Source organism: Filobasidium floriforme (assembly GCF_021052385.1).
Source record: "Filobasidium floriforme strain CBS 6241 chromosome Unknown HD553scaffold_2, whole genome shotgun sequence".
NCBI classification, from domain to species: Eukaryota; Fungi; Basidiomycota; class Tremellomycetes; order Filobasidiales; family Filobasidiaceae; genus Filobasidium; species Filobasidium floriforme.
The window spans coordinates 1,259,221-1,279,245 of NW_025763623.1; the positions used below are offsets into that span (position 1 = coordinate 1,259,221).

Below are 20,025 nucleotides of genomic sequence, written 5' to 3' on the forward strand. Positions count from 1 at the left end.
CAAAAGTTTCACGGCACTAAGGGTTGTGAGCCAAATGTGAGACGTATGGATCAAGGTCGCTGGGTTCGTTTTGCATGCGTATGTGTGTTCCTTTTACAAAATACAACCTCGTCTAGATCTATGCTATCCTGTCGATATGCTACAATGTTCTCCGAATGCCAAGTCCTCCGTGGGCTATGCTTTGTCCCGTGTGCTGGACAATCTGCCAGGTGTTAATGCAGTATGCTTGATGCTCGTCCTGGTTCTCTTCTTGTTCTTGAGTAATGCACCCTACCGTCTAGCTTTTACCGCCTTTCGTCCCACTTCCCAAGATCTCATAAAACGCCGCGGCAGGCACCTATCCGACCCGACCAATCCGATGAATATCTTCAGCTGACCCTTCAGCCTGCCGTCGGGTATTGTGCCTAGACTCACTTCGACGTTGCCTGCGCCTAATCGTTTTAACTTTGCTTTCCCTCGTCGTTGTTTCCTTTTGGATTTGAATCAGGTCAGAAGGGGACAGAGAGGGGTTCGAAGAGAGAAGTGTGTGCAAGAGAAGCGATTATTAGCTTGTGGCCTTAGCATGCAATTACGCACTGATCCTCATCTCAGGCAAAAGATACGCACTCAAGTTGTTTCATCTACCCATCCCAACGGAAAAGGATCCACAATCAGCTTTCTCATACACCCGCTTCTGAATACAGGACCTCTTCCCCATGCCACACTGACCTTGCGCTCGTAATGCCCTCCATAAAGCCCAGCCGTCACATCCTTTTTCATCGCCGACAAGCTCTCCCGCGCGATGATCTTGGTACCGATAGCAGCCTGGATGGAGACTTGGAAGAGTTGTCGCGGGATGACTTTTTCTGCAAGGCGTGAAGGGATCGTCAGATCAGACCAGGTCGGATGTGGTCTGGCGCTTTGATATAGCGGACGCAAGAGAGAAGATGGGTCCACTTACTTAGTTTAGCAACCCACTCCCGGCCAACAGTCACGGCCGATGCTCGGTGTACAATCACTACATAAGACACATCCAGGGTCAGCGTTCGTCCTCGACTGCTATTTGACGACTTGTAAACTGACTAGCCAAAGCGTCCACCGGAGAGGAGTTAACCAAGAGGTTGAGCTGAGAAAGAACCTCTTCATCAGGCGATTTGCGTCTGTTTGGACGAATCCTAATGACGACCCACCTTGATGAGATCGCTCGAGGTATACCCAGCGTCTTCATAGTCAAACGAAGCGTACCCCTTGCTCCTAAAAGATTCCGCATCGTAGCTTTCAGCCACGCACCAACGTGTGTCAGGCGAAGATGCACCGAGACTCACCGGCTCTTGAGCTTGCTGAAGAATTCGGTGGCGATCTCGCTCAGAGGGAGTTCGTACCGCAACGTAGACCTCCCTGAAGCTTCGTCGTAGTGATAGTCCAATTGAATGCCCCGGTGCTCGTTGCAGAGCTCCATCATATCACCCACGTGTTCTATCAATTGCCATCAAACGTAAGATTCGTTTGCTTATTCCGTAGGTGGAAGAGGGACTTGCCTTGTGGCGAAAGAATCGTTGCATGGACTGAAGACAGAGAAGGGAATCAACTCAGAGCCAAGTATACAAAGGCACACGGCCGGTTTACATACCGATAGGTTCCTCCACCCGGTCTATTCGCATGATCGCATCATGGTTGTCCGGGAACAATGCAGGATTCGAGACGATCTCTTCCCGTCCATTCTTGTATACCACTGATCAACCATACAGTGCGCATCAGTGCTCCGCCTTGTATATGTGTGTGGGCACACTCACCTTTATATGGCACGGTCGGTGCCGTCACGCAGACCTCGGCACCGTATTCGTCTTTGAGTCTCTGGACCAAGACGGACATGTGTAACGTTCCCAAGAAGCCCAATCGACATCCCTGTCCAAGCGCTGCCGATGATTCTCGCTGTACAGTCACTGTGTCCGGGCCGCAAAAACTCAAAGTTAGGCTAAACGTAGAGGAGATGGACGAGACCGGGTTCGGTCTTACCGCTCCGGTCGTTCAATGTCAACTAATCATAACAAGAAGCGCAAGTCAGTATCATCCCAACGCTTCGAGAGGTTACCCGGATCAGCCTCACCCTCCCGATGGCTTCCTCCAGCTTTTGGAAGTCCGTTGCGTCCAGCGGAAACACTCCAGCGAACACCATCGACTGTAACGGCTTGAATCCCGGTAACGGCTCGATCTTAGTATTTGGATGCGTCACCGTATCCCCCACGTGCGCTGATTCGTACCGTAGCAGACACATGGTTGGAACGATATCAGTAACGCCATCACCTGAATCGATATCGGTCTGTCCCGAAGATTCGGCTCACCTTCCTCGAAATCTTTCAAGTTACAGACCACATACCCTACCTGGCCCTCATACAACTGCCCCGTCGAAGTCTCTTCAGGGTGAAAGATCCCTACTTCGAGGACCTCGTGCTTCTTGCCCGTCGACATGAAGACCAGTTTGTCGCCTGCGAACATCGCCAATCAAATAGCAATCAGCTAACTAGCGAGATGTGATATATCATGCCTGGGGCGTGGGGTGGACTTGCCTTTCTTGACGGTCCCGGTGAAAACTCGGATCAAGGAGACCACACCCCGAAATCGATCATAGCTATCACATCCTGAAAACATCAGTCGACCCCTCCCGGCAAGGTAGATCGATTGCCGACCGTGTTCGGGCATGACGACTCACTATGTATCGATGATCAACCCTCTCAATGCATCCGGATCCTCCCCCACCCGCTTCAACTTGACCTCCTCCGCATCCTCCCTGACATCCGCTCCACTAAGCCTAGCCACCCTATCCAGCCAGTCCCCCGGTGGTGGCAGTTTATCAATGACCGCTCCTAACACATCTCTTACCCCTAAGCCGGATTTGGCAGAGATGTGCATATGCGAATCTGCGGGGATACCCAAGGTGGATGTTATGGCGGCGGAGACTACGGCGGGGTGGGCGTGTGGCAGGTCGATCTTGTTCAAGCAGGGGATGATAGAAAGACCCTGAGCAGAAGCCGACCGCTCGACCGCTAATGATTGAGCTTGAAGACCCTCTGTTGGACGAGATGACGATAAGCGGTGGTACCGAGGTTAATTATAGTCAGCATTGTCATAATCGTAAGTCTAGCTAACCCTTGGCAGTCGATGGGCACTTGACTCACGGCTCGCATCGACCAACAACAAACACCCCTCACAAGCCCCCAAACTCCTCGAGACCTCGTAACTGAAATCCACATGCCCCGGGGTGTCGATGAGGTTGATCAGGTATTCTTGTCGGTCCGTGTGTGTCCAAAGCATGGAAACCGTTTGTGCCTTGACGGTGATGCCTATATGCGATGGTGAAGTTATGAGACGGGATGTGAGATGAGGAGGTTTACTTTGAGGAATGGGGTCGGGGGAAGGTACGGACCTCGTTCTTTCTCTACTGCCAACTACGAAATAAGCAACCGGACGAAATTTCGATCAGTCCACTTATCTAGGATGATGATACAGACGACCACAGAGCTTACCTTGTCCAAAACCTGATGGTTCCCACCAGGACCTCTCGTGATAGTCCCCGTCATTTCCAGTAGCCTGTCTGCTAATGTAGATTTGCCGTGCTACAAAAACAAGCATTAAGACAGTCAGTATGCCATCATGCGACAAGAGACCCAGCTTGAGAGCTTGAGGGGAGGAGGGACTTGCATCGATATGAGCGATGATCGAGATATTCCTGTTCGTCCGTTTGAAGAAGCATCAAGAGGTTCAGTTAGCTTCTCACATTGCACGCCATCATCTCTTAGCATCTTGCGCACCTGATCTTGTCTTTAGGAAATATACTCATATCCCTGACCTTGGCATGTGGATCTCCGGCCGATTTGTCCAGGTTGGTGATCTTGCTCATACCCGGGTTGACCGCTGTCGATGCTTGTCGAACGTGGGCAGCGGCATTGCGAACCGGCCGTACCGCGCGGAACCGCAAGGAGAGTAGCATCAGAAGCCTGGGGCTTTAGCGAGGTTGTACCTGAGAAGATGTCGAGATTCACTGTTGCTGTTGATGATCTGCTCGCTGCTTAGAAAACCATACACTTTGCGATTGTCGTGCACCGCTTGCTCGATATCGCTCGACTTCGCGACTTTATCAACATTCGATGCCTCTGAACCATAGATGCGCGTCGCCTCCACCTGACCTTACGGCATTACATCTGCATCCGAAGATCGATCTCGATTTACTTCCGATCAGCAGCAGCGGCCGGATAACGGTGGAATCGTCATCTCCAGATTTCTCTACCTCTATCCCAAATTCGAGCAGATCTTTGAAGCTCATTACGAAAACTCCAGACCTCTTTCAACACCTAGGATAGCAATGACCATTCCACAAGACACCCGCCCCGTTAAACGAATAGCCGTCATCGGCGCCGGCGCCGCAGGTATAGCACAGGCGAAAGAGATCCTCGAAGCCTTCCAACACGGAAAGAGCGAGTTTCGAGTCGATCTCGTCGTCTTCGAATCGAGGTCCAAGATCGGTGGTGTATGGTATGAAGTGTACAGTCCCTGTCCCCGGTATGCACTTTTAAGCTGAATGACGGTTGTTTCTGGGTATATACTATAGGTTAGAAGACCCGGAAGCGGGCGAATACAAGCTCAAGTATGATTCGAAAGGGACGACTCGGGCTTTGTCGACTCGATCCGGATCAACCCCTTCCCCGATCTACGCAGGACTCCGAACGAATTTGCCTAAAGTAAGCCTGTCATTTGAGTCTGTTCTGTCCGATTTATGGTGCATTTCAATTTTATGAGCTAATCTATGCTGTTCATGTTATGCTTTCGCCTTACAGCAACTGATGACCTTCCGTAACCACCCGTTCCCGACTGAGACCGAACTCTTTCCCCGTGCATCCGACGTATGCGACTACTTGATCTCATATGCCGAGATGCACGGAGTCGATCGATTCATCCGGTTTGACACTACCGTCACTCGGGTTCGAAAAGAGGGGGACGCATGGGTCGTGAACAGCCAGACAGCGAAGAGGTCCGAAGGAAAGGGAAAAGTATCAGATGAAGATTTAGTAGAAGATTCGGGAGATGATATCAGGAAGAGGGAAGAGAGGTTCGACTTTGTCTCGATCGCCAATGGACATTATGAAAAGGTCATGATCCCCGAGATCCCCGGTCTAAAGTGAGCGCATGCCATACGAGTACTTAATCGACAAATATGAAAACCTGGAGCTGATGATGAGACGATTCTGACGTCTGCGCTAAAATGGAATAGTCGGTTCGAAGGGACAGTATTGCATTCGAGATGGTATAGACGGCCAGAAGAATATATCGGCCGAGTGAGTTCAACTTTCGAAACGCGTGTTTATGCAGCAAGCTGATCATACACCGCCTTGATTCAAAACGTATCTCTATAGCGGGTCCTGGTGGTAGGCTCCTTTGCCTCAGGGTCAGATGTTGCCCGCGAACTCGCCTCTGTCCAGATTCCCACGCAAGACCTCCCGGAGAGCATGCAACTCGCCCGAAAACGTAATCACCTATCCCACCCGGACGTCCCCGCCGAAGGTAAAGTCGAGGTGTTCCAATCGTCTTCGATGTTGCCGAACGACAGGTCGCCGTACGGGAAGAAGGAAGAAGAAGGTCGACCCTGGACAAAGTATATCCAGCATAGGCCGCTGATTGAAAAGATCGAAGGTGGGGTCATCCATTTCAAGGACGGCTCGACATTGGAGGATATAGATGTCATCATCTTTGCCACCGGGTTTTACTACCAACTCCCTTTTGCCAAATCCGAGGATGCGCCCTGGAACGAGAAACGAGTATGCGAGGAGACCGTCGGGGATGTCGATGTCCTGGACGAAGTCAACGGGTGGGAAAAGGGCGGGATACAGGGCTTGGCTATCAAGGAGTTGGACGAGATCAAACTGTTCTTGAGAGGGGATCGGACGTGTGCATTTATCGCTTTACGTGAGTGTCATTTTGGCATACGGCCTAGCCTTTTTCCAAGGCACCTGAAAGTTGGAATTCACCTCGTTCTCTGGCCATTTCTTCCAGCCTACTTGGTCGTGCCGTTCCCGCTGGCCGAGATTCAGTCGCACCTAACAGCTCTCTACTGGGCTGGCCGCTTATCAAACATCCCCGACTCGTTCTCCGCCCCATCAAGGGAAGAAGAGGCTGTGCAACCGGACGACAAGGCGAAACCTCAACAACAACCTGGCCATGAAAATCAACAAGCTGCGAACGATACGACACACGATGGAGAACACGCGAAGCCTGGAAACCCACCGGTCAAGAAGGATAAGCGGCATACCGAGAAAGTCCGGGGCGACCTGGTCTTTGGATTCCCTTACGAATATCGGTACGAGAACTATCTGCTTGGACTGACCGCCGAAGCGGATGGTGGCGAAAAAGGTGGTTGGGGCAGTGTAGAAGAATGGAGGTTCCCCTTGCGCAAGAACAAGGCATTGCGCAGCGAGGTCCTTGGGTATTAGATGGGTTCACTGGCCAAAGCGCAATTGTGCTCGATTTCATCGTATATGAGACAGACTATGCATACATGCGAGGTGAAAAGCCAATACACAGCCAGGGAGAGCCCATGGAAGAGGGAAAATATACGAGACAACCGAGCTGTGCAAGTGTGAATCTATTAACCGTATTAAAAGGCACAGGCGGGATGATGTGTAGGAGAAGAAAAAACGTTTGGTGTAAAAAAATTGGGTCGTAAAGGTGTAAACGTGAAAAGGTAAATGATGACGTCCGCGAGTTGTGGTGACCGCTTCGAGTGCCGGACAAGGACTTTGCAGAAGCGGTAAAGGTGAATATAAAGTGGGTGTGCGAGTCCAGAGATAGCGTTGGAGGCTGGCCGGAAACGATCATGCGATCGTCGTCCGATCCTGCATCACTGATGTCGTGAATGTGTCGTTTCAAAATATGGCCAGGTCTGGTCACACAGCAAGACAACCGTCGATCAGTCGCCAACCCTTCAATCACCACCGTGAATTTGTACGACTATCGACTCACCTTGGGCGACGTTTGCTCGAGCCCATTCTCCGGCAAACTGGGATGCTCGCAAGAACTTCTTAGTCGCGTACTTTTTGTACACGTACTGTTCCGCGAACCCGGGAGCGGCGATGATCTCGGTCAAGATCCTGGCACCGCCGAGCAGCTGGACTTCGGTGAACCCAGAGTAGTAGACGAATCCTTCCGTCTACAACCACAAGAGGACGAAATGTCAGTCACCGCCAGAGGAATACCTTGTGCTAGCATCTATAAACTCACCCATTCGCCTGCCAACATCCTCCTGGCCAGGTACATCCCAATCGCAGCAATAACACTAGGTCTCGCTCGGAGGAACCTGTGGTCGAGCAGAGTCACCTCCATCAAGTACTTGGACAAGGTCCTGGTCTGAACGTCGTAGTCGTCTGCCTTGGAGATTTTTCGGACCCAGCTGTACGGCGAGCAGTAGGACGAAATGTCAAAGTTCAAGGTCTGTCGAATGGGGCGGTCGAGGCATTAGCATGCGTGTTGCTTTCTCGTAAGATTGCAAGCGCGACTTGCCTGTAGGATGATTCGCTCTCCCTTCAAGATCTCATCCTTGTTGTATCCACCTTCGGTCATGTAAACAAACTCCTCGACACTACAGCGTCCCATCCAATCAAATCAGCTTCTGCTCCAGATGTCTCAACCCCGACTTGGCGCTCACCTGGGGGCAAGGATCTCCTCATACTTGGCAGCGATAAACATGGCAGTGACCCCGACCAACTGGAGCTTGATCAACGAGACGACCCTAGCGGACAAGAACCTGTCGACAATGTTGACGGCGATCCAGAGCGTCTCGGGCAACATGTGGTATCGCAGGTGGACTTGGAGCAACCAGTCAATGAGGGTGGTTCGCATCCCCCTGTGGGACGAAAGAAAAGAAGAAAGCAATGAAAGGCGACTAATCAGTGCCTCGCATCAAACCGAAACGCAACCTATCCTGCAAGCAAACCGACTTACCAGTCCATCTCGTGCTGGTGATCCATGTAGTTGGCATTCGGCAGACTCTCCACCTAAAATCCCAACCCAAAGCGCTTGTATCAGCTCTGCCTCTTCGCCCTTGTCACCTAAGCCGAATGCAAAGGACCCGACCCCGACTCACCTCCAATTGTCCCATGAGCGCAAAGATTTCGTCGGCATACTCTGCCACCATCGTACAATCCAGCTCGTCGACCTCGTCCACGAACCTCGACCTGACATCGTTCAACTCGGCGTGAGCCAAGTAAGCCTGTTCCTTGGTCAAGCACAACCAGTCGTCCTCGTCCACCTGGGGCGCGACGAGCGTAGCCGATTGGTCGTATGTCTGGTGGTGGTCCTCGAGCTCGTGTTCGTGTTGATGTTCGTCGTATTGGTCGGCATCAGGAGCGTCGGACAACAACTCGTGAGCGGACGCCTCGAGGTGGTAGTGCTGAGATCGCTGAGAACGTTGGAGGTCCTCTTCGGTCTCTTCCAACTTGGGCAAGACGTCGACGATCTGGTGGTGCTGCTGGAGCTGGTGTCCGTGGTGCATCTGCTGAGTCTCCAGCTCGTCCTCGTACCGAGCGGCCTCGCCCGCATCCATGTACCTGCTGCTCGAAGGATGATCGTCCACCTTGCCCACTCCCAACTCGGTCAAGGACGGCGTCAACCCGCTCCCCGTTGATGTCCCGCTGAGCTTGACGTGATCGCCATCCTCGTCGACCGTGTTCAACGTAGGCGCGTCACTGAAAGGAGCTTCGGGGTCGACAGACGGTTGACGTGATGATCCGGCGGCATGTCGGCTGGTGCTGACGTTGCTGTTGTTGGAAGTGCTGGCGATGATATTCAACGAGTTCGAGGTGCCGAGGGGGACAGTAGGTACGCGACGTTCAGGCTTATTGGTCACCGAGCTAGATCGTGTGTGCTTGGGAGCCTTGCGAGGGGGTTGTGATTGCGAGTCCTGTGTATGTTCAAGTGCGGATAGTAGTTCGAGTTAGAGTCAAGTTGTTGTTGGTGTTACAAGTCCAGGTTGGAGTCGAAAGGAGTCCACGTAATCAGACGACCGACGATCAGCCCTCTATCGCCCCCATGACCCCATGACCACTCCTCTTCTCTTCCCGTCAACCATCGTTACGATCAACGTTAACGATATGATTGTATTCCAGTAAAGGTCAAGGTAGTCGTCGATGTTGATGTCGATGTCGATATCAAGAGTCGAAGGTCGATCGACGCGTAGAAGATGAACCAACACCATAACAAACTCCCCCTCCTTTCCCGCGCGTGTGATGTCACGCACACCACCCGGACCCGATTTACGAACAACTCCATCTCCAACCACTATGACGGAATGGGGAAGAGAGAACAAAGAGACAGAGAAACGCTGTTACTGACCTTGGAAGTGAGAGCGGGTCGTTTGATTCCTCCCGTAGGTCCGTTGATGTTGACCTGTCGGACGCCGAGGACCTCCACCTGTTGCGCGGGGAGGAGGACGGTGTTCTTGACAGGAGCGTCTTGAGCCTGAACAGCGGGGTTCGGTTTGACAGGATGGGAAGTAGGGATAGAAGAGTTCTCGTCTTGATAAGTCCGGATGGCTGTCCGGGTTCGGGTCGGCTAGAGGTGTATCGATGTTAGGAGTGTTGTAAGGCTACGCGGAAGAGGCTGGATGTCTCGAACTCACGCGGACGGCAGCCATATTGCGGGTTTGTTTTGATGCAAGAAGGACGTCGAATTGATGAAAGTAGTAGTGTGGTAGTGGTAGTAGTAGCTTGGTCCGGTTGTTTGTTGTCGCAAAGTAAGAAGGTGGACCGGGAAAACGATGTCGGTTGTCGGTTGAGCGAAAGGACTAGGGGAGTCGAAAGCAAGATCTGCGAGCAGCGGTCTCGGTGAAGGGAAGAGGAAAAGATCCGAGGCTTGTGGCTAGAGTCGCAAGAGCTGCTGTGTGTGTGTTGTGAACTCGTTTACCTGGATCGAGAGTAGGTGTGGTGTGTAGTTGTTGTTTGTTTGTAAAGGAGTGTAGACGAATGCTTGATTGTGAGAGATTGTTGTTCGGGGGCTCGCTCGCTTGCTTGCTCTCGCTTGCTCGTTGATTATTTGTATGAGAAGAGGGGGCGCGCAATGTTGTTTGGATTACGTAAGGGAGGGCAACGGGGGAGGTAGTCCGTCGAAGGCGACTTGTATGTAAACTATCCTAACGTCATAATTACGTACAGCCATACCTCTGTTGTGTTTACGATTCGGGCCGGGGGGACCATTACACACACAATCAGCAACTTGCACATGCAAGGACAACGGGGGAACGACTCGCACGTCTGGTCGATCCAGTGTTCACTACTTCCAGCATCTCGAACCCACTTCATTCTCTCTTCATTGTACCTCGCTCATCTCAACCTCGGAATTGGGACCCTCGATCGCGATCCCGGGCAGGTCGACATGCCTTCGAAACAATAACAACCCGGACCTCGTCCTTGATCAGACCTTTTAGTGGCATCTCTTGCTTTGACTGGACTCGCCTCGAGTCTATCGAGATATCATTCTCAGATCCCCTATATATAAATACTCGGAGTAGGCACTCAACACCTTGCTAAATCGTCAGCCGGGAGTTCAAACCGAACACAAGCTACTCGTGAATGATGCTCGACATCGAGATCCCCAAAGACACCCCTCTATTCCGAGCCTCCCTCTCGAACCTGGAACATCGCGCCCATCTCCTCTCCAAGTCTTGCAAATCCACTCTTGTATCCGCTCAACAGGTAGTGGATTGCCTAGAAGCGTTGAAGAAGGCCGAGGGGGTCTTGTTGGAAGATCTGGAGAGGCTGGATGGGCTTCTCTCTTCAGGCTCAGAATCGGGTTCGAGCAATGACCTTGGAGAGGAGCAAGTCGATGTCGATGATACTACCGGAGCGAGTGATACCAAGAATACGGACTCGGGAGCCGGGGTGGTCAGCGACGTAAAATCCTGGCTAACAAGAAGGCGGGAGGAAGAAAAGGAACGTCTGGAGGGCGTGCTGATGAGCCGGTTGAGAGGGTTGAAGAGTCATCTAAAGGGAAGAGGAGTGGGTAATGGGGTAGCATTGGGCGGGTTCGAGGTGAGTTCAAGGTGGATGATCAAATCAGGATCTTCTCGATAGTCCGGGGGCTGATTCTATCGGACGCCAAATGTTGCGTTATATGTGGAATTATAGGAAACATCGAAATTGTACTATCAGACCCTCTCTCGCTCGCTCCTCCCGTCCAACAACCCTGCCTCCTCCTCATCCTCATCCAAGACCGCACATGTGGACTGCGAACCCACTCTCGAGACGGTCACCGTTCGAGAAGTCCTCGACAAGGAATACGATTTGGAACGGTATGACATTCATTCCCTGTTCCTCTGGGCTTGTCCGCCGACCAGCGTGGAATGTCTGGATCTGAAGGGGTGTTTGGACGTATGGATGGGCGGGGTAGTCCAAGGTGACGGGGAAACGATTTCGACGTCGGGGTTGAATGGTACGACAAGGCCAAGCAGGCTAGAAGGCGGGAGAGAGAGGGATAGAACGGTATCCTTACCAGGCCCTGGACCGGGGACGAACGCCATGTCCCGGATTCGATCGAGCACTAGAAGGTTGGTCGGGCCGGAGATGACCCTCAACGAAGAGATCGTCAATTCGGATGGTTTCATTGACCTGGGTCGGGAACCATCTGGGTCGGAAGAAAAGACGCCGACGGTAAAACAACGACAACAACAGTCTGCATATTCTTACCCGACGACGGCCAGGATACGAACCAGGTTGGCAGTCCGGTCAGCGAGGTTGGCTAGTCAGAGGGAAGCTTTGGAGAGTTCTTGGGGATATAGAGAACGAGTGAGAGCCGAGCTCGAGAATCAGGTGGAAAGGGATGCAGAGGCATTGAGAAACAGTCGGTCGGGTTCTGCAGGGCTTTCGGGTACCGGAACGTCAGGTGTGGTAGGTGGGCAGGGGAAGAAGGATAGGAGGAAATCGTTTGGCTTGGGGAAGACGGTCAGCGCGTTAGATCCAGATCGAGCGGGGAGCAGTACGGTGGGCGTCTTGGAGGGCAAGAAGAAACATCGAGGGATGGGAAGCCGGATAAGGGGGATGATCTCGTCCGCTTCCTCGATACATGGAGGGTTATCCTCCATGGTCGGGCACAATAGCAATAACAACAAGGATGAGCGGGATCGGGCCAAAACTCAACAGGGACATAACAATGTATCGGTTGGGATCGAAGGTCCTACCGCGGTGTCGTCAAGTAGAATGTCACTGCAGATCCCTTCTAGGGTCTCACCGGCGCTGGAAGAGATGGAGGGAGAGGAGACGTACAGACGACCGAAAATGTCCAACAGGTTGTCGCTGCAGTCGGTACCTTCTCGGCATCAAGACGGACGTCGTTCGCCATCCGGAGCGTCTCTTTTCACGCAAGAAGGTGATCGGCCTGCAGGAGGCCTGCTGTCTCCTACGATATCAATAATGACTACGGCAACAGAATCTGCTGCTTCCCATGTACCGACAGTACCGTCCTCTACTGCACCCACGCCGACGATGGCGGGGTCTAAGAAATTCCCGACATTCCGTGATTTGCAGGACCAGTCTGCCGCCGAGATGCTCGAAGAGGAGATGAGGCGGGTTCAGGCGGGCAGAAGGAAAGAAGGCCTGGTCTGGAGTCCTGGAGTCTGGGAAGGGGTAGGAGTTTCTAGTGGACGACACGCTGGCGAGCGCAAGGAGAAGGTCAAATGGGAGAGTGAGTCTGGCAACCCCAGCGATCGAGACGACGAATATTCCAGCTGACGACGGAGAGGCCTTCACAGGTTGTTGGATGGTTCTGTCATCTTGCAAGATGTACGAGGTGAGTTATTTTCGACCTGATCGACTCAACGCACGGCCCAGCTGATTCGACCCTGTCTCACGCTTTGTAGTACCGGGGTGGGGTCTCGAGTAAGCTAGGCAGCGCCAGTCAGGTCATCGACCTACGCTTTGCCACTGCTCGGGAAGGTCGTGATACCGATAGGCGGTATGGTAAGCTGTCGCATATGCACAAGATCTACCTTGATTCTTCTTCGAACTGACGATGTATTGCGATAGCCTTCGAGATCGTGACGCCTACGCAAGGAAAGCGGATGTATCAGGCAACTTCTGCCGAGGAGATGAAGTCGTGGCTTTATGCCATATCGAACGCCGTCGAATCGGTATTGAACGGGACCTCGTCGTTTCGCGACATCAATCAATTGGTCAACCATAATCGTGATTCGGTGGATGAGCACGGTATGTCTACTGGTCCATCAGAGAACCCGATCGGACTTGGATTTCCCAGTCTCTCGATAGGAGACGCGGATGATCCGATATCGAGCTGGCCGAAGCCGGTCACCAAGAAGCCTTCTCTGAAAGAGGCTCTTCGCCAAAGCAGAACAAGTCTAGGATTCGGTCAATCGAAATCCCGATCGGATCTGAGCGGGCTACTCAAAGATCACTCCAAGTCTGGTGGTGTTGTGCGCAATACTCGGTCCAGCTTGAGTGTACCGAGTCATCGACCACATCCTGCAGCCCTGGGTAGTCGCAGTCGGCAATCGAGCCGGTCGTCGAGAAGCAGTGGGAGAGCATTGTCGGTGTTTGAACACAGCGATGAAGGTGGTCGGTCAGTCGACGCTCCGGCAGCCAGAGGTAGTCTTCCTTCGGTACCACCCACACAACATCGGAAAGGGTCTGGATATTCAATGGAATTTGACGACGGTATGCGACGAGCTATCCTAGTCGCCAATAATAGCGAAAACGAGGACGGTTTCGTCTCGCCGCCCGCAGACACAGGCACTGGACAGGTGCCGCTAAAAGCTAGACCACAGTCGGTCGGCCAGTTACCCTTGTCGCGCACGCCAACTCGCGTTTCCCAAATAGATGCTGACAGGCAGGTGGCCATCGCCGATATGGCCATGCTCCGTAAGGTGGCCGATCAGCCCAGCAATCAAACCTGTGCGGACTGCAGACGGTCATTGCGAGGAGAATATACACAGCGCTGGGCGACCGTTTCGCTACATAATCACCCGATCGTCATGTTCCTCTGTCAACGATGTGCGGGTATCCATCGAGGTCTTGGGTCGCACGTCTCGAAAGTGCGAAGTCCGGATCTTGACAAGTGGACAGAGGAGATGATCCTTACCGCCAGGTCTAGCGGGAACATGCGGGGTAACGCGGTTTGGGAGAGGACTAGACCGGATGAATCCGATCTTCAGGATCTGTAAGTGAACTCGATTGATACCGGTCAATATGGCGGAGAGAAAGACTGATCGATCTTGTACGCATGATTACCAAAGGTCCCTCTCGGCTCTCAAAGCTCACATCGAGAAGAAATATTTACACGGCGTCTGGCTCAGCCCAGAAGATCGCGCTTTGTATTTCGACGAACCGCGCGGGATCGCCTTATAATGCCGTATCTCGAATGTATATACAACCCGGTCATACCTATCTCTTGAAAATTTGACCGTCATACTTTTGCCTATCAGTAAAGTTTAAGACGTCCGCTACGCATCATGGTAAGACACAGACCAGCATAGAATCCTCTCGAGCAGACGCGCACATCAGACACCACCTAGAACAGCCGTTCACCACGATTACCACTATGTCAAATGCCACAACACGGGATCGTAGGCCTCCCATTCATCGTCAGCATCCTGATGATTCTCCCACTCTCTCGGCTTGCGCAGCTCGCTGGCCAACAGGACTTGCCTGGTTGATCCGGAGATGCCATAGGCATTGCTGATGTTGCTGTTGTAGCGAGTGGTGGTCAGACACCACAGGTTCATAGTTTGAAGAATCTAACTGTTTGACTAACCCCTCAGCTGCCTCGACTTGAACTGCGCACCTTGGCTGGGCTTAGTCGACAAGCCGACAACGGTACTTTCGTTGGTGTTGCAGTTGATCCCCATGGCCTAGAACTACCCTGATCGATCCTTTCCTCGACTTGCTGTTCTTCACGAGTCGTAGATCATAAACCTTGGGGGAGAAGCCATGGAAGTTGCTGGCAGTTGTCTCACTGAAGGTTTCATATGCAACAAACGCGCAACATCATCAATGCCGCGCCGATCGATCAGCCCGAGACATTGACCCATCTTCGGGTGCCTGATACGGGAAAACGCGATTTTAACGTAATAATAGCTTCCGCGCCGGCCGGCCGGGTAATAAGAAGGCTGGGAATTTCGCTTGGGATAGGGGGAGTGTGGGAAAATGGACAGGGTGTCGGTCGATAGCAGACCCCATCAGAGCTCATACGTCTCTCGAGCATTACCATAATCAAGGTCGTAGAGTCTGCTTGGGAAGCGTTCAGTGACGCCTGAGCTCCTGATGATCGGCAGGCCATAGCCATCGGAAACTCGCCAGGATGCATCCGGACCCTACCAAGATCAGCAATAACCCGTATCCTGTCAACCCCGCTGGATTCCTTATCGGCTCGTTCTTTGGCGTGAGTGCGGGATCCAGACGTGTCTGCTTCCAGAATGCCAGTCTCTTCCCAGAAAGCTCCGGTCACTGACGATCGGGCTGGTCTTTTGAAACAGGCGATCCTCTTTGGCGTGCATGCCTCGCAGGTCTATCGATATTACTCGACGTACAGCGGGGACTCGCTACGCTACAAATGCCTCGTAGGGTGGATCTTCCTGCTCGGGACGCTACAAGTCTTGATCCTCGTAGTCAGCTCGTGGAAGTACTACGTGGATGGGATCTGGAATCCAGAAGTTTGGGGAACGTTCTGGTGGCCCCTGAGCTTTCAGGATGGGCTCGTGAGTTTTCTAAAGCGTATAGGGAGTGGACGACGATTCAATCTCCGCGGTATCTTCGCAGATACCTCTGATGGGATTCACTTGTCAGCTGTACATGGGAAGACGTGCATGGGTACTGTTTGGTCGTAAACGGTGGTTCGGAATCTTGATGGTGGTCCTTCCGATAATCACCTTGTTGGCGGGGATCGCGTGAGTTTCGTCGCCTATAGCAGCTCCTACATCTTTGAATAAAGCTGATCTCTGCTCCTTCCAGTCTCGCTATTACTGCCTACCTTTGGGCCCATCGTCCATTCGTCTCGCTCGAAGAGTTTAGAGGCCGTGTCATCGGCGTCCCCTCCCAGGTCGTCGCTATCCTATGGATGGGACTCTCCGCTATCACAGACGGGATCGTCACCGCCTCGCTCTTGATCTACTTCTGCCGGGTCCAATTACAGGCAAGAGGATCCGGTCGGAAAAGGATCGTACAACGCCTAGTCGCTCTCACCTTGGAGACGGTGCTCTTGACACACGCATGTGCTGCGGTGATGTGCGTCCTCTTCCTCGCCAGTCCGGCTCATAGGCGAACGGAATCGGCGTCATTTTGGGTGTTCTTGGGGACCATAACAGAGCTGTATGCCTTGTCTCTGCTGTTCACGATCAACTCGAGATCGTCCTCCGGGATCAAGGACACGCCAGGCCAACCTAGGAGACAGGAAGAAAGACCAGGACCGAGCGGTCTGACCCGATTCGATCCGGCCGACACTTCGGCCTGGGACAAGGCCGTTGAAGGTCCAGGGCGGGACCATCTTCCGGTCATGACGTACGATACGAGTTCGTCCGACCCTTCCTCTGGCACGGACGATACGCTTGAACACAAACACGCCAGTTACGGATCGGGTTCTTCCCGGACGAAGTGCAATAGCGAGCGGATGATGGAGGAAGGCCAAGGGGGTACGCGGTTGGATATCGTCGAATTCCTTCAAGGGTCGAATTGGGAGGACGAAGAGGATTCGCGGCGGCTTCGCATGAGCAGGAAGCCGGATATATGAATGTACATTGTACGAGTCAGTTGTAAGGATTAAACATAGATGACAGAATATACCACAGAGCATAACGCGATCAGGATCAGTTGCAAGAATCTTCTTTCTCTCTCTCTCTCTTGGACCACGCTGAACAATTCGACCCTGGTCGCTCACATCACTCACTCAAGGTCAATTGAGGCGGACGGGCATCACCTGGCACCGAGATTTTCAACTCTTCGTTCTGAAACAGTCAGTCATCCTGTTGAGCTGTTGAGCCGTTGGACTTTCGTGCTTCTTGTCATCGTTTCTCCACCGCCCCTCCTCCCGCAACCATGATCCCTCCTTGATCCCATAGCATATGTATCAATTCACGATAGATGTTAACCTATATCGATCACAAATCTTATATCGATTCGTATAGCTTCACATTGCTTCGCCACGGGAATCCGAGGTTTTTCTTATACGTCAAACGCGACTCCACCCGAGCTGAAGTAAGTTTCAAGGTCCACCGGCCGTATTTACCTCCAGCCTGTTCCAGTCCAGTTCAATGCGAAGATCCCCAGTAAAGGAGATGAACGGGATGAAACACTGACAGGTGAAATGCAAGAAGATCAGATCCGATACCAGTATCATTGTAGGTGCAGCTGCCGTCTGTTGCGAATCGTAGTCCGCTAACAGGAACCGCACATACTCACCTGTGGACATCCAAATTTTCTTCCATTAACACGAATGTCCTCAGGAGACCTGGATATAGAATGGCGCCGACATCTTCTCGCGCGTGTTACGCGCCACAGGGCTTTCGACCTTGAGATTGATCGTGTCTATTCGTTCGACCCCCCAAGGCGTGCCGGATCGTCCCAATTTGAAGATCGAGGGGGTTGTTATAGAAATGTAAGCTTGTTTATGTCTTGAGCCGGAAAAGTATCGGCAGCGTTCAGCCTACATTGACCAGATTTCAAGGAGCCTACGATGGCCTTCGGACAGGTGGTCGTGATGCTGGACAGCTTGTTCGACAAGGTCGTTTGCAGTCACTTTCAAGTTCGAGGAATAAGGCAAACAAACCTGTCACACAAGGGCGGGAACTTGGGCGTCATCAGCTGTGCTCGGAAGATCAAACCGGAGCAAGCTATTCGGCCGGATCATAAACGAGACATTTTTTCACCCTGCATGTCAGCTATCTCAAGTGACTTTCTCCTACGGCACTCCTAATCATGCATCCAACTAACCCTTAGGATCGTAGCTCAACTTGACCACATACGCAGCGGTACTCCCAACGGAGAAAGTTTGATTGACCGCAGGGACTGCCAACGAGGCGACACACGCGTTGAGGGTCGGGATCTCGGATTTAACGTAGACGTTGGTGGCGAGCACTTTGGTGAGCGTCTGAGCTGGGTTGGTTTGGTTCTTCAGGGTGACCGTGACCGAGTCTGAGTTGACATATCGGGAGGGATATATCGTCAGTAAGAATTGCTGCGGCCGTGCTTTCTCTGCAGGCGCAACTGAACGTACGGGCAGTGGTACCCTTCCAAAATGCGGACGGAGCACCACAACTGATATCATAGAAGCTTCTTTGAGCATATTCAACCTCTTCTAGAGTCGGATTGATGCCTGAAGAGCATTGAATGTTTCCCGGGTTCAAGGTCCAGTTGTAGTACAGCTGTTGACAAGGAGCGACGTCGTTCTGTCTCGCGATATAAGCGTATTCGAGCCCGTTGAAACGTTCGATCGGGATGTACGGGTTGGTCGAGTTGCTCCTATTGATCACTAAGTGGGTGTTGAGGCATTGCTGAACGTCAGCGGCTGCAACAAAGTTGCAGAGAAGCAAAGGAAGGAGGGTGAGAAGCAGCATCGTAGACGTTTTATATTCTGTTTGATTCGTGAGTTGGTGTTTGCAAAATGTTGCGACTTACTATCGGATGAAGGTCTTCCTCTCTTATATATATATACTTCTCTACGGTACACTTCCTTTCCCCTCTTGATCTCTCGGCTCGCATCGCAAAGTCGGGCCCGGAACAATGAGACAGACCTCAGGTCCCATCGTTCCTTCCTTGGCTTTAAGGTTTGGCGGCGAAACTCTATCGTCGCTGGGCTCAGGCGTCGCGTGACAGGTGAAGCGCCTCTTGATCTATCCTTCACACGGTGTCAGCTGATCTTGGAAACAGTCTGTAAGCATCGGAGGGAGGGCGCAAGGGCGAAGCGATAGAGGTGATCGGTTATCGGCTATACGTTCTACGGTAACCGAAATCTTCTCGGTAAAGTTTCGCGAACCTTGTCGATCAGTCGTACCGCGAAGATCTCCGCTCATCCTTGCCGCGTTTTGTTCGTACGATTGTTGCTCATAAGTAAATGTACAGCCAGAGAGATCACGGATCAACGCAGAAGCCCACTCAATCGGAATATCAACCGGCTATCAGAGATGGGCTGCCTATCTCCGGCAGCTTCTCAATTCGATCGCGTGCTCTACGTGCAGGAAGAAACAACTTGGACAAGAGCGGTAACTCGACGGATTGACTGATCTTTTACTAAGATTGACTCGCCCTGGGTATATGTTGTCCTGTGCATACGTAAGGAAAAAGAAAACAGCGCCCTTCCGGCACGGGGCAAATCATCGTGGTGTTCGACAGATGAAACGTTTTTTGTAGGCGTACTTGCCAATCGTACGGGTCACCTTTCGGACTATCGCCTGTTCGAACTTAGTAAAAACACTTCGACAACTCGAGCAATGACATTCTAGATCACTATGAATGCCCTGTTGTTATCGATGGTACGTCGCGTCAGGCATATAATCAATGAGTCTCGCTTCAAAATCCTCAACGAATTACCTGCGACACACACGTTCATTGAATTTCCTCTAATTCCTTCCTTCAGACAGGCATGGCAACAGACACCCTGCCCTGCGTTATGTCTTGAGTTGTGATCGGCAGATGCCATACCCCAGTCGCAGCCCATTTCGCCGATCTATAAATTTATCCAATTGCAATTCGCAATGCACAAAGAATTGACTAATGAAACAATGAAACGCGAATCACAAGACCTGAGGAGAGGAACTGTTTGACAGCCACTTACACTGCCTCCGCAATTTTGCAGGCAACCCGGGCATCTTCGAAATGGGGGATATTGGTAAAGGATTCGATATCCACACGGAACAGCTTCGCAAAGGACAACGCCATTGCCTTGTGGATCCGTTTCTGGACTTCTTCCGCGATTTCTGACGGCCAACTCGTGAGCGCCAGGTAGGGTACATAAAAGTTCCATCCTCGACATGGCGTACGCTCAAGACTATGTGACCTGGGGGCTCGA

The 20,025-nt window shown here is 52.2% G+C and overlaps 6 protein-coding genes across 6 annotated transcripts; 3 read left to right on the forward strand and 3 right to left on the reverse strand.

Annotated features, from left to right (window-relative positions):
- Window positions 1-68: 68 nt before the first annotated feature.
- HD553DRAFT_304775 (P-loop containing nucleoside triphosphate hydrolase protein) lies at window positions 69-4,048 on the reverse strand. The gene is made up of 21 exons (XM_046179063.1): window positions 3,789-4,048; window positions 3,679-3,706; window positions 3,504-3,593; window positions 3,404-3,425; window positions 3,156-3,320; window positions 2,690-3,047; window positions 2,547-2,608; window positions 2,322-2,465; window positions 2,087-2,229; window positions 1,996-2,017; window positions 1,773-1,922; window positions 1,610-1,711; window positions 1,518-1,544; window positions 1,305-1,455; window positions 1,170-1,233; window positions 1,063-1,105; window positions 941-997; window positions 709-845; window positions 607-620; window positions 415-469; window positions 69-337 (listed from the first exon to the last, which is right to left on the reverse strand). The coding sequence occupies exons 1-21, from the start codon at window positions 3,965-3,967 to the stop codon at window positions 278-280; spliced, it is 2,073 nt and encodes a 690-aa protein (XP_046039820.1). The 5' UTR covers window positions 3,968-4,048; the 3' UTR covers window positions 69-277.
- A 234-nt stretch (window positions 4,049-4,282) lies between these two features.
- On the forward strand, window positions 4,283-6,484 carry HD553DRAFT_347753 (uncharacterized protein). The gene is made up of 6 exons (XM_046183319.1): window positions 4,283-4,509; window positions 4,586-4,715; window positions 4,812-5,152; window positions 5,246-5,309; window positions 5,388-5,937; window positions 6,025-6,484. The coding sequence occupies exons 1-6, from the start codon at window positions 4,340-4,342 to the stop codon at window positions 6,459-6,461; spliced, it is 1,692 nt and encodes a 563-aa protein (XP_046039821.1). The 5' UTR covers window positions 4,283-4,339; the 3' UTR covers window positions 6,462-6,484.
- On the reverse strand, window positions 6,485-9,995 carry HD553DRAFT_304779 (cyclin-like protein). The gene is made up of 9 exons (XM_046179064.1): window positions 9,644-9,995; window positions 9,358-9,576; window positions 8,111-8,926; window positions 7,969-8,021; window positions 7,673-7,870; window positions 7,528-7,606; window positions 7,249-7,458; window positions 6,991-7,177; window positions 6,485-6,910 (listed from the first exon to the last, which is right to left on the reverse strand). The coding sequence occupies exons 1-9, from the start codon at window positions 9,656-9,658 to the stop codon at window positions 6,894-6,896; spliced, it is 1,794 nt and encodes a 597-aa protein (XP_046039822.1). The 5' UTR covers window positions 9,659-9,995; the 3' UTR covers window positions 6,485-6,893.
- A 1,798-nt stretch (window positions 9,996-11,793) lies between these two features.
- HD553DRAFT_103283 (putative GTPase activating protein for Arf-domain-containing protein) lies at window positions 11,794-14,472 on the forward strand. Its single transcript, XM_046176388.1, has 6 exons — window positions 11,794-11,804; window positions 11,878-12,699; window positions 12,767-12,804; window positions 12,875-12,974; window positions 13,041-14,187; window positions 14,264-14,472. Exons 2-6 carry the CDS (start codon window positions 12,036-12,038, stop codon window positions 14,373-14,375), a joined length of 2,061 nt encoding a protein of 686 aa, XP_046039823.1. The 5' UTR covers window positions 11,794-11,804; window positions 11,878-12,035; the 3' UTR covers window positions 14,376-14,472.
- A 731-nt stretch (window positions 14,473-15,203) lies between these two features.
- HD553DRAFT_280356 (uncharacterized protein) lies at window positions 15,204-16,805 on the forward strand. Its single transcript, XM_046178102.1, has 4 exons — window positions 15,204-15,408; window positions 15,503-15,724; window positions 15,786-15,913; window positions 15,978-16,805. The coding sequence occupies exons 1-4, from the start codon at window positions 15,328-15,330 to the stop codon at window positions 16,750-16,752; spliced, it is 1,206 nt and encodes a 401-aa protein (XP_046039824.1). The 5' UTR covers window positions 15,204-15,327; the 3' UTR covers window positions 16,753-16,805.
- A 1,141-nt stretch (window positions 16,806-17,946) lies between these two features.
- On the reverse strand, window positions 17,947-18,574 carry HD553DRAFT_339106 (uncharacterized protein; the record flags this gene model as incomplete). Its single annotated transcript, XM_046182408.1, has 2 exons — window positions 17,947-18,152; window positions 18,235-18,574. The coding sequence occupies 2 exons, from the start codon at window positions 18,572-18,574 to the stop codon at window positions 17,947-17,949; spliced, it is 546 nt and encodes a 181-aa protein (XP_046039825.1).
- Between the last annotated feature and the right edge of the window lie 1,451 nt (window positions 18,575-20,025).

Bases quoted from the DNA above. Each gene is read 5' to 3' on its own strand.
- HD553DRAFT_304775 (XM_046179063.1), bottom strand. From the start codon at position 3,967: ATGCTACTCTCCTTGCGGTTCCGCGCGGTACGGCCGGTTCGCAATGCC. The intron at 2,466-2,546 runs GCAAGTCCACCC...CGATGTTCGCAG, and splicing joins CACCGGGACCGTCAAGAAAG to GCGACAAACTGGTCTTCATG. The intron at 1,456-1,517 runs GCAAGTCCCTCT...GGCAATTGATAG, and splicing joins AACGATTCTTTCGCCACAAG to AACACGTGGGTGATATGATG.
- HD553DRAFT_347753 (XM_046183319.1), top strand. From the start codon at position 4,340: ATGACCATTCCACAAGACACCCGCCCCGTTAAACGAATAGCCGTCATC. The intron at 4,510-4,585 runs GTATGAAGTGTA...TATATACTATAG, and splicing joins TCCAAGATCGGTGGTGTATG to GTTAGAAGACCCGGAAGCGG. The intron at 5,153-5,245 runs GTGAGCGCATGC...AAAATGGAATAG, and splicing joins CCCGAGATCCCCGGTCTAAA to TCGGTTCGAAGGGACAGTAT.
- HD553DRAFT_280356 (XM_046178102.1), top strand. From the start codon at position 15,328: ATGCATCCGGACCCTACCAAGATCAGCAATAACCCGTATCCTGTCAAC. The intron at 15,409-15,502 runs GTGAGTGCGGGA...CTTTTGAAACAG, and splicing joins TTATCGGCTCGTTCTTTGGC to GCGATCCTCTTTGGCGTGCA. The intron at 15,725-15,785 runs GTGAGTTTTCTA...GTATCTTCGCAG, and splicing joins TGAGCTTTCAGGATGGGCTC to ATACCTCTGATGGGATTCAC.
- HD553DRAFT_304779 (XM_046179064.1), bottom strand. The intron at 7,459-7,527 runs GCAAGTCGCGCT...CCCATTCGACAG, and splicing joins GAGAGCGAATCATCCTACAG to ACCTTGAACTTTGACATTTC. The intron at 7,178-7,248 runs GTGAGTTTATAG...TTGTGGTTGTAG, and splicing joins GGATGTTGGCAGGCGAATGG to ACGGAAGGATTCGTCTACTA.
- HD553DRAFT_103283 (XM_046176388.1), top strand. From the start codon at position 12,036: ATGGGAAGCCGGATAAGGGGGATGATCTCGTCCGCTTCCTCGATACAT. The intron at 12,700-12,766 runs GTGAGTCTGGCA...AGGCCTTCACAG, and splicing joins GGAGAAGGTCAAATGGGAGA to GTTGTTGGATGGTTCTGTCA. The intron at 12,975-13,040 runs GTAAGCTGTCGC...GTATTGCGATAG, and splicing joins TGATACCGATAGGCGGTATG to CCTTCGAGATCGTGACGCCT.